This window comes from Podarcis vaucheri (genome assembly GCF_965113315.1).
Source record: "Podarcis vaucheri genome assembly, chromosome: 6".
Taxonomy (NCBI): domain Eukaryota; kingdom Metazoa; phylum Chordata; class Lepidosauria; order Squamata; family Lacertidae; genus Podarcis; species Podarcis vaucheri.
This window is the reverse complement of record NC_138764.1, coordinates 25,599,454-25,621,464: the sequence shown is the minus strand read 5'-3', so window position 1 is coordinate 25,621,464 and position 22,011 is coordinate 25,599,454. Positions and strand designations below refer to the sequence as shown.

At 40.2% G+C, this 22,011-nt stretch overlaps 1 protein-coding gene and 1 long non-coding RNA gene across 12 annotated transcripts in view; one reads left to right on the top strand and one right to left on the bottom strand.

Moving 5' to 3' along the window:
• NR5A2 (nuclear receptor subfamily 5 group A member 2) overlaps positions 1-22,011 on the bottom strand; it is a 114,146-nt gene that overhangs the window by 20,660 nt on the left and 71,475 nt on the right. For all 4 annotated transcript variants that reach the window (XM_082225512.1, XM_082225515.1, XM_082225514.1 and 1 more), the window contains exons 5-6: positions 12,659-12,778; positions 1,322-1,469 (exon numbers count right to left, since the gene is read on the bottom strand). In XM_082225512.1, the coding sequence (XP_082081638.1) occupies positions 1,322-1,469; positions 12,659-12,778 (268 nt within the window). The remainder of the gene's footprint in view (positions 1-1,321; positions 1,470-12,658; positions 12,779-22,011) is intronic.
• LOC309533909 overlaps positions 1-22,011 on the top strand; it is a 126,650-nt gene that overhangs the window by 69,732 nt on the left and 34,907 nt on the right. For 5 of the 8 annotated variants that reach the window (XR_014220515.1, XR_014220516.1, XR_014220517.1 and 2 more), the window contains one exon: positions 7,346-7,432. The exons of the other annotated variants lie outside the window; for them this stretch is intronic. This is a non-coding gene — a long non-coding RNA (uncharacterized lncRNA). The remainder of the gene's footprint in view (positions 1-7,345; positions 7,433-22,011) is intronic. 8 annotated transcript variants of the gene reach the window in all.

The following is a 22,011-nucleotide window of genomic DNA, read 5'->3' as shown; positions in this document are numbered from 1 at the left end:
TAGTGTTTTGTACCAATGTGTCTACAGTGGCACAAGAGCACATGCCCCTTTGGTTCTGTACATTGGGCACATCTCAAAGGTATGGAACAGTTTGTGGCATGAACTTTCTTTAACCTTGAAACCTGTTGAAATGATGAAGGGGCCTGATCCTGGTAACCAGATAGTATCATTCTAAAGAAACACACTAGCTTGTGTGACAATTGTCTGCCATTGGCTCTGGCTTCACCTGTTATTGGTGCTGGCTGTGCTTGTCATTGGCTCTGATTTTGCCTAATATTAGCTTCTCTGTTTTAATGATTTTTAAAAGCATGATGTTGATTCTTCCTCCTCGGTGTGATACATTTTTATTTGCAGTCTCACATAATGGGTACTGGTGGGTGGGGGTGATGGAAGAATCAGCCAGTACTACACTGGGCATTAAGGCGCCTGGATATTTTTCTTTCTTTCCTTGCCTTCCATTCAGCGCCAGGAATGTTTTTTTCCTTTTTGTTTTAAGCGAGTACTGCTGCCAGTGGTGTTTCCCCTCATGTTGGCCAACCATTGCCACTTCTGCCCTTTCTGCTTGTCCAGAGTAACACAGGTAATGGATTCTCCATGCCTGCAGAAAGTCACTGCCCATCAGCTGGTGACTTAAAGCCTGCTGGATCAGCTTTGTCACCAAGTTCCTCATGGTGAACTTGCTCACACAGCCAATCCTTGCAGTACAGCCCTATGCTCAGGGCTTGCAAAGCCCTTTGCACAGTGTTTTCCAAGTGCCCGACAGCCAGCTGGTTGCCTGAAGTTTGGGAAGCAATGCACAAAGGACCTTGCAGGCCATGAGAGCAGCCCAACACATATGCCACACCCAGGACTGGCAAAACCCCTTATACTGTGGTTCCCCCAAGTGTAGGACAACTCACTTGTCAATCATTTGATGTCAATTTGGTTGTGGAATTCAGTTCCACAGCTGATCTAGCCACCTCTTTACCTGCTGCATACCTGCTTGTGCTGTGGCTGTCTTGGTCTTACTTTTTAGCTCTTATGTGATAATTTTAACTCTCCATATGACTTGATGGATTTGAATGTGGCTGCTCTTCATTTTTTTTTAAATCTCTGCTGTGTTTTTAAAATGGTAAAATTTATGTTTTTGTCTTCTATAATATAGTCTTTTTTCTACATCACTCAGAGAACCATACTATGGATATAATACAACAATTGTGTATTTTTCCAGACCTCACACATGGAGGGGCCCACATCAACGATGGCAAACGATACACTCTAATTTAGAAAAATAGGTAATGTTGAGACATATAAGCAATAATTAAATGGCGACAGTACCTACCTAAACTGAATAGCACCAAAAATTTGAGACACACAAACTCTCGTAGATCAAACTGCAGAGATCGTAGTTTTGCTACTAGCTCCTGTGCATGGCTCATAAGATTGTTGAGTGTGACTCCTGCCTGAGATGCTATTACAGCGTAATCCACCTGCAAAAGAGTAATATTTACATTGAGTTATCTTAACCAGATACATTAATACTGCTATTTCATACTTTTGCTCAATTAGTCCTGGGACTTCTAACAGCTTTGGAAGGAAAGGTCATTTTCACTGGGCCCCCAGCATCAGGTTTTGCTGTCTTGATCCTTACCTGGCTCTGCTATAGTAGCTCCACTACAGCAGAGGTGTGGGGTGGAGACACATGAAATGAAAGCACGCATTTAACATCACATGTAGCCTAACTTATTTTTCTGTTTGTTTGCTTAACACCATACTATGTCCCTCTAAGCTCCTCTGAGGCAGAGTGGAACGCAAATATAATTTTGAAAGACATGTATGCTTTTCACACATAAAGAATAAAACCTTAAACATGCCTTACTGCTAAATAGTGCTCTATTTATCTCTCTATGCTGCTTTTATTCTTTATTGCATTATTTTGATGCATTTTTAAAGTCAGTATGAACCACTCTGGAATTTAGATATTGAAGAGCGGCACATAACTATTTTAAATAAGAAATTAAATGCCTTCTCAGTTTAAAAGGCCTTACATCGTTTCTTGGACAGTATCTAATGGGGAATATGTATCAGCTGATGCACAGCTTAACTATCTTGTCCTCTTCTGTTTCTTCAAACCTTTATACTCCTGTGGCCCTTGGACTTAGTACAGTAGTACCTCAGGTAACAAACACCTCAGTTTACAAACACGTTGGGTTACAGTCTCTGCTAACCCGGAAGTAGCACCTCGGGTTAAGAACTTTACCTTGTGCAGCGGCAGTGGGAGGGCCCATTAGCTAAAGTGGTACCTCAGGTTAAGAACGGTTTCAGGTTAAGAACAGACCTCTGAAACGAATTAAGTTTGTAACCAGAGGTACCACTGTAGATAAAGTTTCATTTGATGTACACAACTGCCATATCTGTTTTTCATTTGTTTGTTGTTTTTAGGCTACTGTTCGAGCCTTCCTGAGAAAAGTAATTATTAACATTGATGCACCACTTTTTGAGAGTTTAATGCTGCAGTCTAAACACACCATTGAATGTAGTGGAACTTTTAACAGTCAACATTGTGTGTTTATTTAATTTAGCTAACACTATCAATCATCCTTGAGGAGTTTTCATAAAAACATCAAGGTAACAAATATAAATAAAAGTCACCAGTACAGTCGTACCTTGGTTTTTGAACGGAATCCATTCCGGAAGTCAGTTCGACTTCCGAAAATGTTCGGAAACCAAGGTGCGGCTTCCAACTGGCTGCAGGAGCTTCCTGCACTCAATTGGAAGCTGCAGAAGCCGCGTCGGACGTTTGGGTGCCAAATAACGTTTGCAAACCGGAACACTCACTTCCAAGTTTGCGGCATTCGGGAGCCAAAACATCCGAGTTGCAAGGCACTCGACAACCAAGGTACGACTGTATAACATCCAGAACATCCAGTACAGCTGTGGAAGAAACAAATGACTGCTGAAAACCAATCAGCCACTTGGCCAAATTCAGCCCCTGAGGATTCAGCAGATACCCCACCACCTTACTTCCAGAATGACTCATTAAGTATCTCTGGCAGGGATATCACCTGCAGAAACTTCTGCCTACCCAGGGAAGGTGCACCAGTTGAGCTCCCCTACCAGTGGAAGCCAGAGGAACAAGACAGGGAAACCTCTGCCTCACCCAAATTCCATCTAGTCCAGTGGACTGGGAGTTTGGACAGTGGGCTGAACCACCTTTTTCAATAAATGAAGACATAAAACTGTGCCTGTAATGCAAGCAAATGGCATTTATGTAAATCATTTTACAGCCCTACCCCAGGACATTAGCTAGGCTATTGTTTTTAGAAAAGTGTAATTCCTGCTGAGACATCTAATTTGCAGCTGAACTTCCCCTCTGTGATGTATTGGGAGGGCATGTGGGAATCCCTTGGTGAGGTAACCAATTGCTGTTTCCACACAAGAGAAAATATGATCTTCACTTCTTAATAATAAGTTAAGATGTTGGGATGAATGTCATGAATATCGCTGCCTGAGATGCCACTGAGATGATAACATAATGGGAAACCCCAATAGGTAGATTCTTCCACCCTCTGCTACTGGAAGGCTCTTAGGCAACTAGCTGCTCTTTCAGATGCATTTAATATTTGCAGAACCAGCAAATTTGTCTGGGAGGCAAGTCTTCATCTGCCACTCACCCAGAGCCGACTGTATTAAATTTTTATATTTATTGACATTTCATTACCATAATTGACTGCACTTGGTTCCCTAGTAGAAGGCACAGGGATGCCTCCTAAGCAGGAGAATTGGTCCCTTGAGTCAGATTTGCAATTAAAAACAAGGCAGAATGGATTTTTTTTATTGTGTAAATATGATGAGTTGAATTTTCAGCTTTAACTAGAGAATACAGAGCACCGAGAAAACCTTTTTCACGAGTGAGCAAAATTATGAGTCAGTGGAAAGACGACCCCCAAAGGTGTCAATCAGTTTATATAAACTCAACTGTGCATGAAAAAGCCCCAGTTAATGTCTCTTCTAGGGGGGTTGGGGAGGAAGTGTTATTATTAAAGTGAATATTATCTTCTCTGCGTAGTCTATGGGCTACTTATCTATGAAAAGGGTAGCCTTTTGAGCCAATATATTAGAGTGTGAATGAAAATGATGGGGGGGGGAGGAATGTGAGGTACACTTGGATGATGAGCTTGCCATATGGGTGGATATTATCCAGATATTTAAGACCTACACATGACCATGTTCACTGAGCGACTCCTTCTAGAATGATGACTGCATGATGCTCTGTAAGTACTGCTTGAAACTTTGCACACCACAGACAGGACAGTGGTCTGTTTCAGATATTTGAAAGTGGTCTGATAGATGTATTGTTGTGAAAGATGAGTACACTCATTTATTTTGCTTTTGTTTTGGACAGTTTTTGCTGTGCTTCAAAAACTGGAAACCAAGAACCACTTGGCCAGATAGAATAGTATAACTGATGATAGAGTATCTTAATTGTAGCTCTAGCATATGACCCACAACCCTCTGAAAAACCAACTCTAGAAAGGATTGCTTCATGCAGCTAATACACCTCAAACTGTGGTTTGTGCCTAGCAAATGTTCACTACCATTTAGAATTTCCAAGCTGTGGTGGATTTTGCTGGGACTTCCCCATCCAACAGGAGAAATATACTCCAGTAGAAGTGTACATTTTCCATGCATATAGGAGTAATTTGTGTAGGCTTCCTAGCTAGGTCTAAAAACAAATGCATATAGTCGTGCTGAATATTCTCCCATCCACTGAAGCTGAAAAATCTTTGGTTTCTGTTCTTGCATACATTCTTGCACCCGTTTCCACTCCTTTCAAGAGATACATCAATTTCCAGCTGAATTTGAGAAAAAATGTGCTAAGTTCTTAGCTGTTAAAAAGTTTTTACCTGCCTGCGAGAAAGCAAGACTTAAATAGAAACCTTAAGGGTGCCCAAGATACAGAGGAAACCTAGAAGGCCTGTTGAACCACGGCTTTCTGTACTTATGATGGCAATTGTGCAATATTGGGAAAGGGTTCTTAAAGTCATTTTTTGAAATAACAGAGTATGACCTATTGTTGATTCTGTAGTTATCTTGTTCAAATTGACAGGCTGGAAACAGTGTAAAAATGGGGGGTCTGGTTATGAATCTTTTAGCTAAGATTACAGTTGCAAAGCAGCGTAACTTCCTCCAATGTCCCATCTGCTAAGAAATGGTTGATAAAGGTCTTAGAGGTAGTGGAAATTGGCAAGTTAACTGCAGTGGCTTATCTGAGCATTGGGAAAGGTAATAGTGACATGTTGTTAATACATTAGTCTCTCTTTATTAGATGCTGGGATAAACGTTTTTGCAGAGTGGAGGTTGAAAGGCATTTGCTTTCAGTTCTGTGAATGATTAAAGTTAATGATCCATGTAGTTAATTAGAACTTAGTCTTTGTTGTTGTTGAATGCATTAAGGTAAGGGGAACTTTCTTTAGTTTTTCTATTTTTAATCTTAGTTTCTTCCTTGTGTGATGCGTTTCAGGAAGGTGGTAGATGAAATTGTTCTTTCAGTGTTTTGACTAGGATCTGATCTTGGCACTAGTGCAATTTCACAAGTCAGACTGTTGCACTAGAAGCAAATGTGTGCCATGATGAGTCTTAGGCAACCTTTTCTCTTCAAGCAGTATTTCCTGTTAAAATGATTATACTGTCAGTGAAACTAATTTAGCATCCCCCCCAATACAAATTTACATGATAAACAATGATAACTTTATGATTACAAATTGCATTTTATCTGCAAAGATCATAGATAACATTTATATAATGGAAATATTATATAAATATTTCTTCAGCAAGTACTTTACTGCAGGAAAGCAGAGGACTTTTATACATTAAGAGTGGGAATGGGTTCCTCCTAGATAGAGACAGCAGGCATCGTGAAATCAAATTAATTAAAATTGTGATGACTTGTACAGTGTACGATGCCTGCCATTTTAACATGATATGCCAATAATAGAAGATAATGAATTAAGTTGCCAGCAGACCTCTCCCTCAGGATGATGTTACAGAGGTTGCTAATTAGTTCTAATATGCAAATAGTAAAACTGATAATGCTTCAAAGTGCTATAAAATATCTTATACATTTATGGGCCATTGGTGCATTACGAACAATGAAAAATGCCATTTCCTGCGCTGGTTCCTGCTTCTAGACATATAGAGGGGAGATGCCAAATAGCTACGGCAGGGGTGGGCATGTGGGATCTGCTTTTTTTTATACTAGAACCCTGTGGTCTACCGCCCAGAGCCAAGTGCAAAAAAAAAGGGGGAAACACAAGGAATTAAGGAACATAGTGCCTATGAGTACCGGGGGTGTCTTCAATCTGTGAGCAGTACCAGAAACAGGCTCCCAAGTCCTGTTTCCCCCAAGTCCTGTTCCCTCCCCCTCAAGTATTTTATTTTATTTTATTTTATTGCTAATAAGCTTAAGGTTAGAGCAGTAGGACAGCAGAGCATTGGTCTAGTATTGCTCACAGTGACTGGCAACAGCTCTTCAGGGGGCTTTCCCAGCCATACTTGGGCATGCCAGGAATTGAACCTGGAAAGGTGATGCTCTAACACTGAGCTAAAGCCCTAAGCAACTAGTAGATCTGCAAAGCAACCATAGGTCTACTAGTAGATCCTGATCCTCCACCTCCCCATTGTTTAGTAGATTCCTGTGCAGGCAGGCATAGGCAAACTCAGCCCTCCAGTTGTTTTGGGACTACAACTCCCATCACCCCTACCACCGGTCCTTTTAGCTAGGGGTGATGGGAGTTGTAGTCCCAAAACATCTGAAGGGCCGAGTTTGCCTATGCCTGCTCTTGTGTGTGTGCTGAACTCTGTAAAGCAAAGCTTGATGCCTTTAGCATGGAGCAAGTGAGACCTATCCTATTACAACTGAATCAAGAAACTTAACGCACTCTGTGCACTTGGCACTAAGAAGATTTACAGCCCTATCCCAAAAAACTTGCTACACCAGCAAGTACCGGTAAGTGCTTTGGAAGGGGCATTCCGACTGCTGCATCAGTGCAAAGTCATCAGCTGTCGCTGCTTGAAGGTGAGAAGCTGAAAGAAGGGGAAATGCTAAGGATCAGCTTTGAGCCTTGGCTTAAACAATGGCTAGTTTCATTAGAAGTCAACTTCACACCAAGGATTATAAAAGTTGGTTTGTTGAACTAACCATTATTTGTTTTAAGCCAGGATTCCTGACTTGAATATAATGGTGAGCTGAGAGATTCCTGTAAAAGCAAAACTAAACTCTGCCAAATTCTTCCTCCTAGTTACGGAAAAGGAGCACTTGGGAAGGGGAGCATGTGAGTCTCATCCTTTGCTTTGGTTTGTTTAGGCTGTTCCATACTGTGGTAAACCATGGCTTCATGTTATGTGCAGTTGCAGCGTTTCTACTTTGTAACTCCCTGACCATTGACATTAGGTAAGCATCCTAACTATATTGTTTTTTTGCATGCTGAAACCTTCTTTTAAAATTTCAGCGGACCTACCTAGACATATAGTTTAGTTCTTTATATTTTTTAAAAAAGTTTTACTGTTTCCCCCCCTCTGTGTTTCATCCACAGTTATATTTTGCATATATGTAACAGCTCTGTGAATTTCAGTTGTGTTTTATTATGTACATCACTCAGAAAGTTTTGTGATTACATGTTTTACACAATCTTTCCAAATAAAAATAAAAATATTTGTATTATGAATAGCCTTGGCAGGCTTGGCAGGCTAAGAAGGCAGGATATATATAATTACCGTAAAGGAGCTGACTGAAAATATCCTTATTTTTAAGCTGCCCAGGTGCAGACAAGGAAGTGGCTCTTGTACGTATCCTGCTATACAAGGCGGATGGGGACCTTGGTAATTTCAAACACCCCCCGCCCTGCTCAATGAATACATTAAATAAGGTACCGGAAAATATACGCCTTGAGGTATCTTAAAGACTAACTAGTATTATTACATAAGCTTTCATGGACTACAAAAACTATGCTGAGCATGTGCAGTTTCATAACTCTCTGCAAAACACAAACAAAAAAGATTCTGGCAACCTTAAGAAAAAAGAAAACACTCTGAGCATGTTTTGTGCTGTATTTTAAACTCGATTCTCGTTATTTTAGCTCACTTCATATTCTGGGTCAGTCTCCAACTCTCAGCCTAACCTGTTCTACATGGCTGCTGTGACGACATGGAAGGTGGCATAAAATGGCTGCAAAAATTGGACTTGGTGCTTGTATCATAGGCATCCTCTTTTGGTTCTTCTACCCAGAGGCCATATTTTTCAACCAATCTTAATCTATCTTGATTATAGCACATTTTACTGATGGCCCAAGTTCTATTTGTGTTCAGTTGTGCAGAAGATTCATTCCTAAGAGGAATTATCTTAGGTCTGTAGTCACTGGGGAAGGGGGAAGCTGTGGAAAGCAGAGTAGTGTGTTTTAATTTAATTTAAAACTTTTACTATTTTGATTTTGAAGGTAAAGTAGTAAGGGGTCTGTATTTTTCCTGACTGCCCAATTAAAAAATAAAATAAAGCATTCTCCTACTAATCCAATGTTCTGCCCCAACAGCAAAATCTATGAGATATAACTAGCATGGTTTTTAAATGGTATAATGTTCCCCCTTAATAATAATTTTATTGTGTTAAAATTATTGTTGATTTTATCACTCTCTTTTATAAAATAATAATGAATATAGTGGGCTGTGCGTATTAGTATGAGTTTTGTATGTGTTTGGTCTGGTTGGCCAAAGAGCAATGAACTATTTCTTTCAGTGCATTGTTTGTTGTTTAGTCGTGTCTGACTCTTCGTGACCCCATGGACTAGAGCACGCCTGTCACTCTTGTCATCCACTGCCTCCTGCAGTTTGGTCAAATTCGTGTTAGTGGCTTCAAGAACACTGTCTAACCATCTCGTCCTCTGTTGTCCCCTTTTCCTTGTGCCCTCAATCTTTCCCAACATCAGGGTCTTTTCCAGGGAGTCTTCTCTTCTCATGAGGTGGCCAAAGTATTGGAGCCTCAGCCTCAGGATCTGTCCTTCCAATGAGCACTCAAGGCTGATTTCTATAAGAATGGATAGGTTTGATCTTCTTGCAGTCCATGGGACTCTCAAGAGTCTCCTCCAGCACCATAATTCAAAAGCATCAATTCTTTGGCGATCAGCCTTCTTTTATGGTCCAGCTCTCACTTCCATACACCAATACTGGGAAAACCATAGTTTTAACTATACAGACCTTTGTTGGCAAGGTGATGTCTCTGCTTTTTAAGATGCTGTCTAGGTTTATCATCACTTTTCTCCCAAGAAGCAGGCGTCTTTTAATTTCGTGACTGTTGTCACTATCTGCAGTGATCATGGAGCCCAAGGAAGTAAAATCTCTCACTGCCTCCATTTCTTCCCCTTCTATTTGCCAGGAGGTGATGGGACCAGTGGCCAGGATCTTAGTTTTTTTGATGTTGAGCTTCTGACCATATTTTGCGCTCTCCTCTTTCACCCTCATTAAAAGGTTCTTTAATTCCTCCTCACTTTCTGCCATCAAAGTTGTGTCATCTGCATATCTGTATTGTAGGTGGTCTATATTTAAGATCTGTATGTTTTGTAGTGAGACTGACATCTTCACTATGAACTCTGCTCTTTCTTCACAAGAAAGCCAAAGCTGCAGCCCAGCACCCACTAAACTGGGAGTAAACTCTGTTAAACACAGAGAGACTTACCTCTGAGTGGGCATGTAGACCATTGCACTGTAAGTTTATTACACAATGAATTCTTTATGACTGTGTGGACTTCCAACTATTTAACTGTGTAATAGTATTTGCAGAAAATAATCTGTAGGGAGTACTTCATCTCAGACTAAACCTTCATAGCATTTTTGTTTGCTTTCTTTTTACAAAGATAATAATTGCAGCAAATAACAGTAGTATCTTCATATTCTGCAGCCTTGAAGAAATTTAACTTTCTTTTAAAGTGTGCAGAATAACTCTGGAAACTGAAATATACATGGGGCATAATAACTGTTGCAATATTGTGCATCTGACAAAGAACAATTCATTCCTGGTTTTTAAATGATGCTTGAGTGAAAGAATGCACTTTGTTTGCTTTTAAAACAGTAATCATTGTAGCACATGAGCAGCATTTTGTGCAAAGAATGAAAAGAGTGAGTAATAGACAACTTGGTTTGAAGGAACTGCTAATGGGTCTGATCATAATTCTTTATGTAAGAACTGGCATTTAACAACACAGTCCTATACATTTCTACTCATTAGTAAGCGCCGTTGATTTCAGTGGGACTTTTTCCCTGGTACGTGTGTGCAAGACTGCAGTATAAATTTGCTTCTTTCCTCTTCTGTTTACATTGCCTTTTGCAGCAGGTCTATTAAATCACCCATTCAAGGAATAGTGTATATAGGATGCTCAAAAATAAAGATAAAATCTACATAGCTGTCAGAGTTACAATGACAAATACAATCAGAAACTTACATGAAGTTGGGGGTTTAAATTGGTCTGAGAGGGGAGGGCCAGAAATGGAGTCAGTCCAAATTAGAAATTATTTTGATTTAGTCCGGGTGGAGGGGAATTCCAAAGACATTTTATGATCTGTAGTTAGTGAGCTTGAGCCTGTTATTGTCTAAATGTGATTAAATGCTCTGTTTTGTCTTTGCAACCCTTACTCATTTATTTAAAGGCTATCCAGGTGGCTTGTGCAGTTCAGAAATTATCTGGCATGGAGCCTCATAGAGTAGTTCTTAGCTTTGGAAAATCTGTCCCAGGCTTGATCAATTTCCTAGGAGCATATTGCCAGGCAGAGTTCATTGAAACCAATGGGACTAATCACCACTTATGACTGGATCATGCCCATGATTAATGTAGCTGTAATCAAATGGTTTATTCACCTGCCTTCCATATAATGTGTATGTCTTTCTGCCTGACGCACACAACACATGCAACTCTCTTTGTAGGCACAAAGGAATCACCCTACATGGTTTAAATTAGGGCTAAGTCTCTCTATGCAAATTTTGAATAGCAATTGAATAATGTAGTTTGCAGTCCAAACAAGCAACTGTTTCCTCATATGTATATAAATGGAGGCAGTTTAGGTTTCAGCTACTTAAATGCCAGTGGACCATCATTTGGTTTCACTTTGAATCAGAAATAACACACACAAAATGCACTCTGCCTTTCCAATGACACCATACATTCTTTTCCATTAGAGCTGAAAGACATTTTCAAAGAGTAACATTTTCATTTAATTTGCCTTGTCGCTCTCATTTACTTTGCCAGGGCTCTTGGAAATTATAAATGAACCCGGCCACGACATATGAGCAACTTCTCTCACCACAATCGTCGAGAGTGATCTCAAGCTGTGCAAGATTATGGCAGTGCTCTTGTGCATGTTGCATTTGTTTGACTGGAGCTTGTCTATGCAGGAGAACTCCCTGGAAGTCTGTGCCCTCTGTGGCTTATAAGCTTGACTTTTAAAGCTGCTTCTGATTCTCCTAATCTGAGTGGAAGTGGCTTGCTGTGTGTGCCGAAGCTGCTATGCTAGCTTCCTAGCAGGTAGGTCACTGCTGCTTACCAGAAAGGGGCAAGATAGCGGGAAGGTCAGTGAGGCACAAAAGCAGTGGCAGGAGCACCTAACTGGCTGAGCCAGTGCACCTACACTGCACCAGCCTCTCCACTGCCTTGCCTCTCGCTCTCCCAGTAAGCAACAGCAACTGATCTGCCAGGCAATTCCGACTACACCTGGCAAGCTGCTTCTGAATCCAAGTAAGTAAATGAATTCAGTAAGTAGCTGAATTAATATATTATCACAGAATCTTTTTTAAATGTTTGCACACAGTGCACACTAGATGACAGTGTACTACAGTGCACTATTCTCTCTGGCAGTCTAATTCTGAAGTGCTGAGAAAACAGGACTATTTGAAATACATCTACATGGTGCTAAACCATGGCTTGACTTAATGTTACATCTGAACTTGAACTTATGGCTTGCATCACAGTGTTTGGCCTCACAAATGTTGCTCTTCATTGCTTTCAGAGTTCTTGTTTTTTCTCATTTTTTCTTTGCATGGGCTGATTCCTTTAATTCATACCATCTGCTTATAGTTCACACTATGCCAACCCCCTCTACAAACCATACATTTAAAACACATGGCTTCCACCAGAGAATTGTGGGAACTGGCGTTTGTTAAGGGTGATGGGAATTGTAGTGGGGGGGACTACAGTTCCCAGGATTCTTTGGGAGAAGCCATGACTGTTAAAAGTGGTATAAATGTTCTTTAAAGGTATGTTGACTCACGATTTATCTGAAATAAATTCCCATTTTTTAAAAAAATGGATTGGCATTATGCTGCAGATATCATGCTTCTTACATGCCATGCCTCACTCACAGAGGTAGACGAGTAAATGTTTATATAAGTTGTAACAAGTTTGGTTCAGCAACAGAATTTACTTTAAAAAATTTATTTATTAAATGTATATACCACCCTTTTTCATCTGAAGATCACAGTGTGGATGATCATTTTACTTCAGTTCTTTTGCAGCTAATACCGTGGTTCAATAGGAAAGGCTTTCGGTGTAATACCAGGAACCTTTGAGACATAGCTAATTTCCTACAGTTTGGAAAGAGGTTTAAAAACGAAGCCAAAATATTCAGTTTGCAAACTCACTTGTTGCCCAGTGATTAGGAGGATGGAGCCTTCTTTCCCATGTACCACTTGGCGATAAATATGATCTAGAATTAAGAGTTCACTCCAGCAGTTCTGAAGCAGCTTCATTTGGTCATCAACCTGTAGACAAAGAAATACATATTTTTTAAAGATATGATATTTCCGTGGTGACTTATTGTTGCTGTTTACTTTTGAGTTTTCTGGTGACAGAATTCTTAGGTACTCTTAAAACCATTGGGGAGAAACCTTAGGCCAAGGCCTCTGTAGCCGACCCTCAGCAACTGGAATACTCCGGGCTATTTTTGTGGAAGGGAGAAGGGTCTCTGCTGTACCAGGTTGGGAGCCATAAAGCGGCCCAGACTCTGGGGAAAAAAGTAAGTGTCTAGTCCTTGTTAAAGGAAGGCTCTGAAGCAAAATATGCAGGCACCATTCAAAGCAATTTCTTTATGAAATATGAGCCTGCTTCAGCCTCTCACAGCTTTTAGTTAATGAATGAAGTCAGAGCTGTAATTGACAAGGGCTGAAAAGAAATTTAGAGCCGTATAAACACCATGGAAGATCTAGAAGTAGGTTTAAAATGACCCAGGAAATTCCTTCCTCCAGACAACAGGAAAATGACTTCTGGGCAGTTTCTGTGGTGCATACATGAATCCAGTTTTGTTTTTTTTGTTTTGAAAGTTCAGATAATGCAGAAGAGCTGCCTAGTTCATTTTGAACTCCTCTCCCATTTTCGTTTTGTTACCTACTTTCCAGAGAAAATAATTTTAAAAATCAGAATTTTGGTGCAACTGAGCAGTATTGTGTCCACCCAAAAACAAAAGGTAATAGCAAAGACAGAATTTATATTCCTTCTCACTTAGGATTAATTTCATAATTTCAAAAAAGGAAAAGGAAAAATATTAGTATATAAACTTTAAGAAATTACCCTGCAAATACAAATAAAATTAATCATTAGTACATTCAGATGTGGTTGAGAAGCTGAAAAAGTAGCCCAGGTATATTAATATTGCTGGAGGACTGAGAGTAGCGTGTGAGAATCCTGTAATGGTCATAACCGGTGTTGATGTGTTGAGTTTTTTGTTTGCTTTGTAGGAGGCAATGCAGTCAGGGGTAGGCTGTTGGTTGTAACAATAATGTGCTGGGAAGGGATGATTCATTGCTTTTCCACCTATGGGAAAATAGGAGATTTCTTGGGAGGAGAGGTTGCTTCTTCTTGCTTAAACACTTAAACATGTATGTTCAGCTCAAAAGCTCAATTCTTATGGCTTCTCTCTCACACACAAAATGTACATTGACCTGCACTATTAACATTGTTGTAGTTACATTTTATAAATGACTACAGAACAAATGCTCAGAAAATACATTGCTTTTTAACTATTTAATTTTGAATTTATCCAAGCATTGGCATCTGATCATTGGTTGCTGAAAATCTTAAATCTGTTCTGACCACCACCTCTCCATCTGAAATACCATGCCTGTTCATGCACTAAATGTAGTATTTCCTGCCAGAGAACAATAGACGAAAGACCTACAGTAACTGGTTAACAACTGTTGGCACTGAGGGACAGCAATGATTTTAACAGCTGTATGACAGGCACACAGTCAACAGGTTAAGCCTTTCTAATATGAAAATATATTTGTTTGTGACTTCTGCTTTCTCTTGTGTAGGAATTGTGTTTCAGCTACATAAGCAACATATTCATGTCTAAATATCAGAACCAGAGATTATGATTTGTTTATTAATTAAAGCATGTAGGCAGGGCAGCTGTAAACAGTATCAAGAATACTAATTACAAAATTAATCAGCAGGATGAAACATACTCAACTCAGTAGCAACAAAAGACACCAATATCAATTAGCAACTGATTTTATAGAAGTAGCATAAAATAATATAAACAAACTGCTAGCAATATCATTACAAACGACAGGCTGAAAAGAAAGGTCTTTGCTTGCCAGCAATATGTCATAAGAGAGAAGACAAGATGAACTTCCCGTGAGGAATTGGTTGTTTCCAGATGCTGAACAAACATCTCTTGCATACATGTTAAATGTAAACAAGTCGTGTCACTAAGTACTGGCCTTAGAGCATGGATGGACACAAGAAGACAAGAAGTTTTTGTACTCACATAGCGTAATTTGTCTTCTACTATAATATTTGTCTAATGGCAGCTAGAAAAAAAGCAATGGAGAGTCCTGTTTCGTGAACTGTTTAATCACATATTTCATTCCAGTGCTAAATGCTAGGCTGATCACTTTTGAGGCTTGCTTTGTATTAATGAAAGTGGATTCTCAAAAGACCCAAATCCACATGTTAAATTGTTCATGTGAGCATGAGGAAGAGAATTACTAGCAGCCAGCTTGCCCAACTGGAATTGAATAATGAAACTTAACCAAGTAAACAAATTGAATAGAAAAAAAATCAGTATAGAATTATCATTGATGTAAGGCATATTATTTCCCCATAAATCATAAATAATGGAAATTCAAAATACAATACTAAAGCATACTCTTTGGTGGAGCAAATGCAATCTAGAGGATTGATCAAAAATGGTGAATAAAACCCAGTCATTTGCAGATCTTTATAAGCAGTAGTAACAAATATCGCTATGGTATCTTAAAGGTGCCATTATTCCTGGCATGAGCTTTTGTGGGCTACTGCAATAATAGCCACTGAACTCAAGCATAGTTTTGCTTGATATCAGTGGCACAATAACAGTGAATTGATTTTAAGTTTAAAGCTTGCAATGACTTTGACTATAATTCATCAGGCACATGGTTTCAGATTTCAGTGGGGTTGGGCTTTGGGAGGGGAAAGAATCACAGCAAACGTGCAAAGGCTTTGCTCTTGAATATCTTCACGATTAAAATGGGGAAAGGTGCATTTTGTGGAAGTTTATTGTCAGTACACTTTACAACTCACAACAACCAGAAATATAAGTGTTCTGGACAAATAATCCAGTCTGTGTTTTGAAACAAAATGGTCAATCAAAATGGTGCCTGTGTCATTTGGAAGATTTGCTTGTGATATGACAGTTTTAAAATTGTCACCAAATGCCAATATTCAGGGGTGCACTTGGTAGCTCAGGCAGAATACTGTATTTTTAACAGGTTTATAAAGTTAATTGGGATGGGGGACTAATAATGTGAGCCCCACTTGGATTCTCTTTCCATCCAGAAAAGTGTGGCTATTTAATCTTAGGCTGCAAACTGAACCCAACCTACACCAAGCTATGGAAGCTTGTACAGTCAAACCTTGGTTCTCGAACTTAATCCGTTCCGAGAGTCCCGGACTCCTGGAACCGTTCAAAAACCAAGGCACGGCTTCCGATTGGCTGCAGGAGCTTCCTGCATTCAAGCAGAAGCCGCGTCGGATGTTCGACTTCCGAAAAACGATTGCAAACTGGAACACTTATTTCTGGGTTTGCAACATTTGGGAGTCGATTTGTTCGGCAACTAAGCTGTTCAGGAACCAAGGTTTGACTGTATTGAGGAGAGATGTCCTTCCACACACTTCTGCTGGCTGAGCCCGTCTCCTGCTGAACATGTGGACAGAAGGTGTGGCAGACACACAGCACTCTCCCATGAGTTACAACCACAGTTCAAGGACAAATTTCAGCCGGCTAAAATCATTAGACAAAGGTGGAGAACAGGGTCAGTGAGGGATATGGCCAGGTGTGTGATGTAGGGTGAGTTGCAAAGGCCAGATTTGGAGGCTTGAGGGGCCATTTTTGTCCCTTGGTCCCGCGCACCTGTTCTGGGTTTTTCCACAAAAGAGTGAGGGGGGAGGTAAATGCATGGCTACAATTTTTGTTGGCAGCAGCCTCTTTACTGTCACCAGGGGTTCCCAAATTGTGGTCTGTGGTCCACAAGCTTCATTCAGATGATACACAGCATGTCTATAGATTTGGAGTTGAAGACAGGAGAAAGCACATCTATCACTTTAAATAATCCTATTGGTTTTAATTGTATTTGTCTTGCTTCTTTTATTTATTCTATGGAATTCAACAAAACCAAATATAATACAGAAGAAGCAAGACAGATACAATTAAAAATCGCACGGCACATTGCAAATGCTACAGCTGGCAGAAAAAATCATTAAGTGGTCCACCAGGACCCTCAGCAATTTTCAAATAGTCCATGGGGGGAAAAGCTTGGGAAACACTGATCTAGTCTGACCCGCTTGTGAGCCAAGAGAACCTCACATTAATTAAGTTTTGGGAACCTATCCAACTTTCTCTCCTCAAGAACAGATTGACCCTTTGACCTGGAAGCACCGCGCAGCCAGCCCATCAAGTGACCCACTGGGTTTTGGCAGGATCCAGCGTAGTACACAAAGCAGACAATTTATTATGAACACCCTCTAATATTACTTACAAGCTGTGCAGCCTTTTGACAATATTGCTGGATGAAAGAAAGAGGAGGGGTACATAGCAGAGGGATATATTACTAAGTCAAAGTGAAGCTTGTGTTATCATAGGAGCAACCTTGCTCAGTCCCCATGCTGCATGTAACCACAATAATTCATTCTTGCTTAGATCACAGAACAAGGCTGAGCCTATATTAAAAAAGAGCTCCTTTTCACTCTGCCCCAGTTGTATTTATCTCCCATGCCATTTCCAACAAAGTCCCCTGTTATCTGGAAGAGAAGATTGCAGTCGTGCTTTGTTGAAAAAGTAGGAGTTACAGGTCCACAGTGCACCTTTCCCAATTCCCACAAATGTGTCAGATTGCTTTCAGTTATAGTATTATGTTTGTTCTTCAGCACAGTTTTACTAGAAGGTTTAAAGACAAATTTTAACTGTATTTAAGACTGATGGATATTGGTTTGAAACATGTAGAGTTGTCCCATCTACATTCCAAAGATTATCTAGAAACAGAGTTGGCTCCAGTGCTAGTCCTACTCAAAGTACACCCTTTAAAATTAATGGACATGGCTAACTTCAGTCCATCAATTAATTTCAGTAGGTCTACTCTGAGTAGAACGTAGATGTCTAAAACTAAAATAAATAAAACTATTCTTCTGTATCCTGCTAATCTGTACTACCAGGTTAATGACTGCAAAGCATTGGGCTGTAACATATTAGTTTATAAACATATTAAAGACTGTATAGTTAAGTGAATGCACACAAGGAGAAAAGTGAGGTTTTTCTCCAGCCACAGTCCTGCTCTTGACACCAGTGGCTACCCCATATTGTCTTCCATACCTGGCTTTTTATAGTGTATAACATGGTATGAACAAGGCTTGAAAAGCCCTTGTACATGTTGAGAACTTTCCCCATAACTCTTTCGATACCCCATCATTGTTCATTCCTGCGATTTCTAGCTTATACTGCTTTGATTCATGCTCCCAGGGTGGGTCGCAACATAGAAGATATACTACAAATCTAAATCGCAAACAAATTACAGTCTAGAAGTTAAAAGAGCAAACCAAATTTTGAAACAATCTGTCAGTGTACAGCTGACCTCATTACATCAGCTCCCTATGAAGGTCTGAGCAAAGAGGTGTATCTTTAGCTGACTTCAAAAGTTAAACTATGCACCATAACTATTATTCTTATTAGATTTTATTAGTCTTTTTTTGGGTGAAGAGGGACAAAGAGGAGAAAAAAAACCAACCATGCATAAATAGAATCCAAAAAACGTTTCTAAAATGAAACATTGGAGAGACCCAAAGTGTATCAGCAGCACAATCAAGTTCAAAAATGTGTTGGTCAATATGTAGGGAAGGAATCTTGACATTCTCCAGTTGGAGGGTGCTGTGCATTGTTGCTAACAGATGTTTCTGGGCACGGTGTTCCAGGGTCACCACAGGAAAAGCCCTAGTTTCTATTAGGCTTAATTTAACTTTGCAACTCCATCAACTTTTCTGAATATTGCATCCCATTCCATGAATTGTGTTGGGTCTGACCGTATTCACAGTTAACAACAAATGTGTTTTAAAGATGCAACACCTGGATGAAGAAATGCTTTCAGCAAACATCTGTCTCAACCACAGGCAGCAGCTCCGGAAGCCAAAAATTCACTTTGCATTATGGAGTAGGTGCGGGGAGGGGGCTTTTTGAAGGTTCTGAGAGTCATCAGCATGCTATCAAAGCTTATCTTCCCCTCCCAAGCTGGTATCACCTCATTAGCAAGCCAATGCTGTGCAAACAGTGTGAAACAGCAAAGTCAGAATAAACAATCACTGCTCAGCTCCTGCTGTTGTATACAAGGCTCATAAATGTAGCAAAACAGAATTGTAGTTCACAAAACCTTTAGCTCAGCTGGGCCTAACTACACATGACGCTTGCAACCATGTAGCTTTTTTCTTCTTTATTTAATTACAAGTGGGGGGTGGTGATGACTGAGAATGTAGAGCATGGGAAGACAAGGCTTAACCCTTCTACTCACCATGATCTCCATGAAAATTCTCCTTCACCTTTGCAGTTAGCCCTAGTTAAAAAAGTTGCATGGGCACTAATCTGTGGTGTTGACGTGGAAGTCCTATGTCCAGTGTTTGGAATATCTACATCAGGGATGGCTAATCTGCGGCCCTCCAGATATTGCACTCCCAACTCCCATCAGCCTCTGCCTTCAAGACAAATGGGCAGGAATGCTGGGAGTTGTAGTTCAACATCAGCTATAGGGTCACAGGTTCGCCATCCTGATCTACGTGGGAAAGGGCACTGTGAATCTAACGTAGCTGCTTCACGGAACAGCTACCACATAGTTATCATGAAATAAAAAGCAGCCATATATTGAATCTATGCCATATCTCATTCAATATTAGTCAGTAAAGAGTCCTGTCCAACTCAGCAACCTAGATTCAGAATTCTACTGATTTGGGTAGAAGAAGAAAATATGGTATAGTAAATGCAGAAAAGTCCTAGGTATGTTGGTGTGGAGATGACTATGCTGAAATCTGTTGTGTTAAAAGCCCATTGCAAATGAGCTTTCCAACGTGGATTTGCAGATTAACTTAACTACTGATAAGGAGTTTTCTTATGCATGTGGGAGAAGAGTGTCATCATTTGTATTTCCCTAATGCACCTGTAAGTCTACTCATTGCTCCTCAAAAGGCAGCCATCGCTCACACCCTCTCTAAAGAACAGCACATCTGCGGCAGCTTCTCTTCCCAGCACTGTTTTTGTATATATGTACTTCTGCTGGCTTTGCAAAATAGAGGCAACAGAAAGGCTTGATAGAAGGAATGTATAAGAGAGAAGCAGGTAACAGCCAGTGAAAGGAAGTACAAGAAACACGGAAGGCTTGGTGTTGGATATGGTACATTGACAAATGACGGAACATCGGCAGAAGACCATCAGATGCACTGTGGTGTCAGTTTACTCATTGTTTGAAAACCTGCATGTCCAAGCCACACCGACTCAGGCTTTTTGGAGTGTGTTCCCAGCGAATTCTGCTGGAATTTGGCAAGGACTTCAGTAACACACAGCATCAAGTCTCAGTTGACACCGAAACCCAAAAGCATGTTATCAATTGTAGTTAGAACTAAGTCTATCTCAGAAATGTTATCTCAGAAATCTTAGTTACTCATCTGAAAAACTAAAAGGAATTTTAAAAACCCCACCTTTGTAGTGGTGTTATCGATGAGGGAGGGTAGACCAATACAAAAGCCATTTTTTTTACCAGCAATAGCAAACAACATTGGCAACAACACCAATAAAAAATTCACACAGAGCATATTGAAATATTCAACAAGCACAGTTCTATTTCCCCTGTTTATTTTTGATTATCTAATTTTGAGAATGGAACATTGTGCCGTTATAACTGCACTTTACGTTGTTATCAAGTACTACAGAATTTTGGTGCATACCAGATGTTTATATGGGACTTGGATTCAATGGAGCAATCACAGAAAGCATTTTTGCCATGGCCTTGTGGTTCTAGTTTTTTGCTGCATCAGCTGTGATCCTGTATTGCATCAAACCCTCAGCCTGTCACTCTGGTGCCATTAAAATAGATGAGTGTTCCATCAGGTGGGGCAGAGTACTCACTGCGAACTTTCATTGGGTGCATTGCAGTGGCAAAACCATGTTAACATGGAAATGCAAGGAAGGGCCAAGTCACATGCCACCCAAGTGGTTGTGCTGCATCCATGCAGTGCTAATAGTAGTAGTAGTAGTAGTAGTAGTAGTAGTAATAATAATAATAATAATAAATTATTTATACCCCGCCCATACTCTCAAGTATGTGGCATATATTCTCAAGCATGTCTTCTTCACCAGTGTTCTTCAACCTTGGGTCGCCAGATGTTATAGTAAGTGGGTCAAGGAGATACATATGGGAACCAGGATCCCAGTGGGCTGGCAGGGATGAGCATCCAGACCATAGTGGCCAGCATGGAGCCCTAAAGCAACACTCCTACTATAGCCAAGCTGCGTATCCCCAGAGACTTGCTGAATAACCCCAGAAGCCTAGTAGATAGTCAACAAGCAGTGGCATCGGTAAACCTGTGGCCCTCCATATTTTGTAGGACTGCAACTGGCCATTGGGCATGCTGGCTAGGGCTGATGTGACTTGGAGTTCAACAACATGGGGGCACAGGTTCCTCATTCCTCCTCTAGATAAGGTTACCAGACATCCCCGTTTCCCAGAGACAGTCCCCGGATTTACAAATCAGCCCCCATACAAAATCTATTGAAGTTAAAAAGTGTCCCCGGATTCATTGAAATAAATCTGGTAACCTTACTCTAGAATAAACACCATTGTCCAACCTAAGGGCTTGATTTGGACACTCATATGATCAATGGTGTGCAGCCACACCAATCCATCCATTAGCACACACAACTAAGGTCCAGATACATGGATGCCAAACAACTACAAGCTGTCACTAGTCCAACCTTTCCTTACAAAATGCTTAGGTAACCTGCGGAGTAGAGCCAACTTCCCCCAAGACAGCTTATCCTCCTCCTACCACCGCCTCCTTCCAGTATGCTAATATTCAACAGGGTTTCTGAACTCCCGAAGAGTAGACAAATACAAGTTCTCAGCATTTCACACAAACCCACAGATGACTTCTAAGTGGGAAAGAAAATAAGGTCATCACTAGATATTTGCATTATTCAAAGCATCTAACAGAGTACCTGACACTTAAAAATGGGCTTTTATGGGACTTGGGGTGGATATTTTTTTTTTGTATTTTTTGCTTTGCATGCTAGATCACATGTAGGTTATTCATGTTTGACACTCAGCATCATTTCTGATGAATTATAAATGTAATTTCCAGGGGTTTTCTTTTTTTGTTGTTAAAAAGGCAGGTTTTTAAGATTTCTGCTGAAAATTATACCGGTAACGCAGGAGCTATTCTTTATCAAAGTGATTACAAGTGTTGTTCTGTAGAAATGCTCTGCAAG